Here is a 7,368-nt window from a genome sequence, read left to right on the forward strand (position 1 = left end):
CTGTAAATATACATTAGCAATGGAACATTTAAAAAATAGCAGTGACGATTGGCCACATTTGCTCTATTTAATAAGACTGAGGCTGAGCTTTTATATAAACTTCATTTTTCTACCTTTCCACATTTCCTTTGCTTCCTTAATAACCAATGATTTATTCATCTCACACTGGAATGTACTCAGTGACTGAGCATCTAGCTTTCCAGGGTGGAGAATTATAAATATTCAGTGCCCACTGAAGGAAGAAATATTTCCTCATCTCAGTCCTAAACAGCCAACCTCTTATCCCTGAGGTTATGGCTCCCAGTTGTAGATACCCTGGCCAGCGAAGCCAAATCCAGCTTCAGCCCTGTCAAATCCTCAGTTTGTAATCCATTATCTAACGCTTTGAAATGTCAAGTAAGATAATGTTGTATTTAGTGACGATTGTGGCAATTAACAGCGATCCCACTAATTTGCTCTCTGGTTGCTTGGGAACGATTTCCAGGACTGGAAGTGAACTTTGTGGGAATCACCTGTGGTACAGGAAATTGTTTGGCTTCAAGTAAAAGTTTAGAGATTTCTGATTTAGCAGGTCTGGCAGCATCTGTGGAGAGAGAAGGCAGGGTTGATGATTTCAAGTCTAAAGACCCCTCTTCAGAACTGGAAACATTATCTTGAAACACTGACTCTGCTTTCTCTCCACAGATGCTGCCAGATCTACTGAATTTCTCTAGCTATTTCCGTTTCTGTTTCTGATCTCCAATGCCTGCAGTTCTTTGTTTTATTTTAGACGTTCCGTTATTCGTTTGTGGGATGTGGGTGTCACTAGCTAATTAAGCTGATCCCTAATTGGCCAGAAGTTGATTAGGAGTCGACCACATTGCTATGGGTCTGGAGTCACAAGCAGGCCAGATCAGGTAAGGACGGCAGATTTCCTTCCCTGAATGAAATTAGCGAACCAGATGGGGTTTTTGCAACAATTAACAATAGTTGAACTGTCACCATTATGGTCGATTCTAATAAAATTCCAGATTTTTATTGAATGCAGATTTCACTGTATGCCATGGTGGCATTTGAACCTGTATTCCCTGGGCTTTCGGATTACTGCTCAGATAATGTTTCTCCAACAGTATCTCCTCCCCTATTCCATGAATCACTGTCTTAGAATTTCATCATTCTGAAAATCAAAACTAAGTGATTATCTATACATATGATTTTTGCATTTAATTAGACACTGTAACAAGATGACAAATAAATTGATTGGAAGACAGGCAATATGGCAAGGTGCCAATTCTGTGGAATTACTGGGAGTTATTTAAAGCTGGAGAATGGCCAAGGGCTGTACTGGTGTAATAGAGCCCAGAGTTGACAAACAATTAACACTGAGGATGTACAAGAGACCAGAATGGTGAACTGAATATGGATTTTCAGAGTTAACATCAAGGTGGCATTATTTAATTGCTAAGGACAATGGTACATATTTGCTCCAGTGGTAATGTCAAACTTAGTTTTTAAATTCTGATTTAGAAGTATCTACATCAATGGATCATGGTTTCAGCAGTAGCTAGGCTAAGGCCAGGCCTGAGAAGGGTGTGTCCAGAATCTTTGTAGTTCCAGTGAAGGTGCTTCAGTAACTTTGTGCTTTAAGATATGCTAAAGTCAAGCCACGGACCAAATACAATGTGAACAGCGTCACAGCACTATAATAAATCGTCTTCCCAAGATCCTGGTTTGGGAGAAAGGTTTCTTCTGATGCCTGTCCATGACTATCGGGCAATTCATACTGGCAAGTATAGTGTCCTTAATTCATCCAACTTAGTTGACGATTTCCCCCAAGATAGTCTGCCCCGATGATGGGGCAACACGGTGGAATGGTTAGCACAGGTTCCTCACAGCGCAAGGAACCCGGGTTCGATTCCACCCTCGGGCGACTGTCTGTGTGGAGTTTGCACATTCTCCCCGTGTCTGCATGGGTTTGCTCCAGGTGCTCTGGTTTCCTCCCACAGTCCAACATGCAGGTCAGGTGGATTGGCAGAGCTAAATTGCCCCATATTGTCCAGGGTTGTGCAGGCCAGGTGGTCAGCCATGAGAACTGCTTGGATATAAGGACAGGGTAAGAGTGTGGGTCTGGGTGGATTGCTCATCAGAGGATCAGTGTGGACTCCATGGGCTGAATGGTCTGCTTTCACACTGTAGGGATTCTATCACTGCCACATGATGAATTATTGGAGGACTTTCAACCCTTAATAACCTTGGATCCGTGCGTTCATGAGGAGCTAAAGGGTGGGTGTAGGGGATTAGTAATGAGTGCAAGGATTCTGAAGGTCATTCTGATGCCCCATTCATCCCAGAGTTAGGAAAAGCCGAGGTCTCCTCAGGGATTGTCGATTTCTTACCTGTGAGGTAGGTGTTATGTGATGAGTTGATGAAATAGTGTGACAAGGGTTGAGTCATATCTTCATTCAGATCCAACTTCTCCGGTGGAATGACTCCATTCTCATCGCCACTCAAGTACTTCTTAAACCCATCGATGGATATGTGTCCTGAAAACAGACAAGAGAAAGAAACTCTTAAGATGTATCAGTTCAATCAAACTGTCCATTTGAATGCAGAATACAACAGCATCTCCCTTATTGCACGAGGTCAAGCCAACTCCCTAGGTTCCCAGGGCATAAAAGACTATTGAGGGATACGCAGGGATATAGTGTTGAGGTTAAAATCAGATCAGCCATGATTTTATTGAATGATGGAGTAAGATGGAAGGGCTGGGTGAGCTACTCTCGCTTCTTGTTTGCATGTACAAATGCAAGTAGCATCATCATTAAGTTTGTGTGAGTTTTTTATGGAAGTGTACATATCTCTAAATCAAAATTCAACAACCCAAGTTCAACATAATCATTGATATTAACTTAGAGAACCCATGCTTGGTTTACCAATTCTGGTCTCTTGTGCATCTCCAACTGTAGTGATTGGAACTTGGTCAGTCAGGTGGACCCCATAGAATGTGAGTTCCCTGATTGGGGGCTGTTAATCTGGTGCAATCAGGGAGCCCTGGCTGACAGATATAAACAGGAGTGTCAGAGGTTCACCTCACTCTAGGAGTCAGCTCTGATCTAGCTCGGTCAGTGTCATGTACTATGCACATGTAAGTAAAGGGTGACTTGATGGAGTTATCTCACTAACATTAATTGTTCTGCTGTTTGTGACTGTACTTTTAGCTATCTGAGCTCTAGCCTACGGAATTCCCACTGTAAACCTCTCTACCTCTCCCTCCCCTTTAAAATCCTACCACATTCATCAAAGTTTTGACCTCCTGTGTGACTGGGTGTTAAGTTCAGTTTGAGGAAAGCTGCTTTGAAGCACCTTGAGATACTTTAATTTGCTAAAGGTGCTAGATAAAGGCAGGTTGGTGCCAGTCATGTGCCAGACGTTGCTGGCAAGGCCAAAAGAGACTAAAAGCACCCCTGAGTGATGAATGTCATGGTGCTAATTCTTGGGCAGGTGATGAGCAGGATGTTCACTGTGGTTGCTGAATGCCAGGTGGTGGGATATATGACCAATTCTAATAATTGGACCTCAGAGCGGGCGATGCCAGTGTTGATACCGCGGCTCACAAGCAGCTCACCATGGGAGAGGCTGGGCGGCCTTGGCCATTTCTTCAAGGGCAGGTAAGCCTTTGACCGGTGGCCTGAGGACTCTGCATTGACAGAGAGGCAGGTACAATGTCACCGGCGAAGAAACATCTCACTTTCAGACAGTGGCGTGGAGGTCTTATTGAACAGGTGAGGTCTTTGAGAAGCTCCTGATACCCACAGATGCCCACATCAAATACCCGCCCACATCAAATACCCTCGCCCATGCCACCAGATGTGGGGAGGACTGGCTGACTTGGTGAGTGCCAGCTTCCCAGAAAATGGTTGCAGTGTTAGAAAATTTTCAACGGCTTGGTTCGGACTTTCCATGTTTCTTGTAAGCAGTATAGCATCCTGCAAGGTGAACGCCTAGAAATCTGATCAGACTGGAAAGTGTTAGCTCTTTCTTGGGCAGCAGTTAATATTCACGTTGCCTGTTGTAACCATTCAATACACAACTGTTTACAGAGGGATGGGTTTCGGGATCTCATCTGGCACCCAAAGGCAGCTAATATCTCTTGAAGGCAAGGGGCTATCTGCCTGTAGAAGCAAACCCTATTGAGCTCCAAGCTTTTCTGATCTGCCTTTGGATGGAAGAAGTGAACATAGGTTCACTGCAGTGCAGATAGAGGCCACTGTGCCCGACGAGTCTGCACTGACCCTCCGAAGAGTGTCCCATCAAGACCTGCCCCATCCCTGTAAACCAGCACTGACCATAGCCAATCCACCTAGGCTATAGATCCCTGGATACTTGGGCAATTTAGCATGGCCAATCCACCTAACCTGCACCACTTTGGACAGTGGGGGGAAACCAGAGCGCCTGGAGGGAACCCACGCAGACACAGGGAGAATTCCACGCAGACCCGAGGTCCCTGGTGCTGTGAAGCAGCATTACTAACCACCGTGCCTCCCCTCTTGCATTCAGGGGACGGGAAGCATTCCAGGCATGAACCCCATTAACCAATGGGACTAAGTGACAAGGCAAATAAGTGCCAAATGCTTAGGGCCCAGGTCATGCCTGCAATGACAGAGAAGGTTCAGTGATCTCAGCAGAGTACTCAGGGTGACAATACTAGTCTTTAATTCTCTGCAACTACCTGTGCTTTCAGCCTGGTTTCTCACAACGCTACTCTTTCTAATTCTCTTGCAACCGTTACCCCACATTTCATTATAGCACATCTTCTTTACGCTCACCATTAGTCCACCCCTCTCTTCCCTAAAACTCCCAATTTACAAACTGCATAACTTACAACCATTCTACCATTGCGTGCCACACTCTTGGACCATCAGAGTGTCACAACCACACCCTATTCTTCCATACCAGACATGGTCACATATTGAATTGAATTGAATTAGCATTATTGTCTCATGTACTTAAATGAGTACAGTGGAAAGTTTACAAGTCGCCACTTACGGTGCCATCTTAGGTTCAAAGGTACAGATTTTTGAGTACATATAGTACCAGATGGCAGTGCAACCCATCAATGCCCTTTGCCAAGGCCAAAGTACGGGATTGTAATGAGTTGGGCCAGGATGATGGAGTGAGAGTGCATAGGCAAGTGATGGAACAGTTTGTCCTCAGCAATAATAGCTGTTATGTTTAGGTAGTCCTGCATCAGGCACTTGCCAAACGAATGTGTGATGAAAGGTACATAAATTATATCCTGGAATTTGGATTTAAAATAAAGGAAGATGGATATGGGTCAGTTCAATGAAGGGAACTTTTTTAAACATATGGAACAGCAATCTATGGGCATCAATTTCAACAAAGCATGTGGCTGATGCCAAGTATCTGGGAGAGTCCTTGCAAAGTTAATAGATGGAATGTTTATATTGCTGAGCTTGTAGCGAATAAGAAAGCTATTAGTTTAGTTTTTTTTAATTCAGCGCAGCATGTTCAAGATCTCAGCTCAGAATAATCATGGGTTCAATTCAGGAGGGAGAAAAGACTCCCTTGGCGTGAGAATCAAGTCAGTTCAAGTGCACCACTCAACTTAGCAGAAGAGGTTTCTAGTCTGTGAAGCTTCCAAGCCAGGAGAGTACGGGTTGAAATCCTAAAGTTGTCAGAACTGAAAGTTTAGGCCATCAGAATTGCTGAAGGTTCGTACTAATGGATTGGGAAAGAAATTGTGAAACCATATCCATAATACAAGGAAAAACAATGAGACAAGACAGTAAAATAAACACTGACAAGAGTTGAGACTGGAGTGACATTTCTTTGGAATTTTTTTCATAGAATCCCTGCAGTGTGGAAACAGGCCCTTTGCCCCAACAAGTCCACACTGAACCTCAGAGCATCTCACGCAGACTCATCCCACTAAAACCCACCTAATCTAGGTTATGGATTAATCTACACATCCCTATGGGCAATCTCACACGGCCAATCCACCTAACCTGCACATCTTTGGACTGTGGGAGGAAACCCAAGCACCTGGAGGAAACCCATGCAGACACGAGGAGAATGTGCAAACTCCACACACACAGTTGCCCAAGGCTGGAATTGAACCCTGGTCCCTGGTGCTGTGAGGCAGCAGTGCTAACCACTGAGCCACCATGCCACCCCCATTGAATTTCTGTAAAAGGTCAGTGTTTTGGGACAAATTGTAACTTGGTTTTACTGTTTATGTTAAGACATCCCTAATGATCTTACATCTATAATTATAAAGCTTTGTGTATTTATTTTTTCTTTTGTGTAATTGGCTTATGTCCTGTGGTTAAAGAACATTTGCAGCCTCACGTGAATAATGACTAAACACCATGCTAACCAACAGCAAAAATGAAACATATGATCCATAAAGGCAAGTTTCCTTTAGGGACCTGACTTGTCCAGTATTATCATCAGTTGGGATCTGCTGAGGTCCTTGCTAATCTTGCCAGGATAAGCAGAGCCAAGGAAGTAATGAAGCTAAGAGTTTCATACACAGTTCATTCATGTGGAGACATTGATAATGCCATAAGGTGAGTAAATAGAGCCCCAGGATAATGCTCAAGGGGTGAAGGTTCGAATTCAACCTTGGCATCTGGTGGAATGAAAATTCAGTTCCTACATAAATAAAACCTGAAAGAACTGCGGATGCTGCAAATCAGAAACAGAAACAGGAATTGCTGGAAAAGCTCAGCAGGTCTGGCAGCATCTGTGGAGAGAAATCAGAGTAAACAAAAGAACTGTGGATGCTATAAGCCAGGAAACTACGGATGCTATAAGCCTGGAAAAGCACAGCCGGTCTGGCAGCATCTGTGAAGGAAAAAACAGAGTTAACGTTTCGGGTCCGGTTCTGAGGAAGGGTCACCGGACCCGAAATGTTAACTCTGCTTTTTCCTTCACAGATGCTGCCAGACCTGCTGGGTTTTTCCAGCAACTTGGTTTTTGTTTCTGATTTACAGCCTCCACAGTTCTTTCAGTTTTTATGGGAGAGAAGAACAGTTGGACAGACAAAGGAGTGGATAACTGTCAGCCTGGGAGAATGAATGCCTACTAATGGGGGCTATTAGTGGTTAACAATAGGTAGAATGTAATAGCAGACCATGTAATAACAAGGCCTGGTGTGTGGGGGTTTGGGGTAAGGATATGGGGGAAGATGCACCAGGCCCTATAATTGTTGAACTCAATATGGAGTCCAGAAGCCTGCAGAGTTCCCAAGCGGAAAATGAGGTACTGTTCTTCCAGCTTGCGCTGAGCTCTGCTGGAGTTTTGCAGCAGGCCTGAGACAGAGATAGTAGGAACTGCAGATGCTGGAGAATCTGAGATAACAAGGTG

At 44.2% G+C, this 7,368-nt stretch overlaps 1 protein-coding gene across 1 annotated transcript in view; it reads right to left on the reverse strand.

Moving 5' to 3' along the window:
* LOC109930283 (1-phosphatidylinositol 4,5-bisphosphate phosphodiesterase beta-1-like) overlaps positions 1–7,368 on the reverse strand; it is a 601,524-nt gene that overhangs the window by 160,936 nt on the left and 433,220 nt on the right. Inside the window, exon 8 of the mRNA XM_048600897.1 lies at positions 2,376–2,522. Coding sequence (XP_048456854.1) covers positions 2,376–2,522 — 147 coding nt within the window. The remainder of the gene's footprint in view (positions 1–2,375; positions 2,523–7,368) is intronic.

Source organism: Rhincodon typus, chromosome 9 (genome assembly GCF_021869965.1).
Source record: "Rhincodon typus isolate 14 chromosome 9, sRhiTyp1.1, whole genome shotgun sequence".
Classification (NCBI taxonomy): domain Eukaryota; kingdom Metazoa; phylum Chordata; class Chondrichthyes; order Orectolobiformes; family Rhincodontidae; genus Rhincodon; species Rhincodon typus.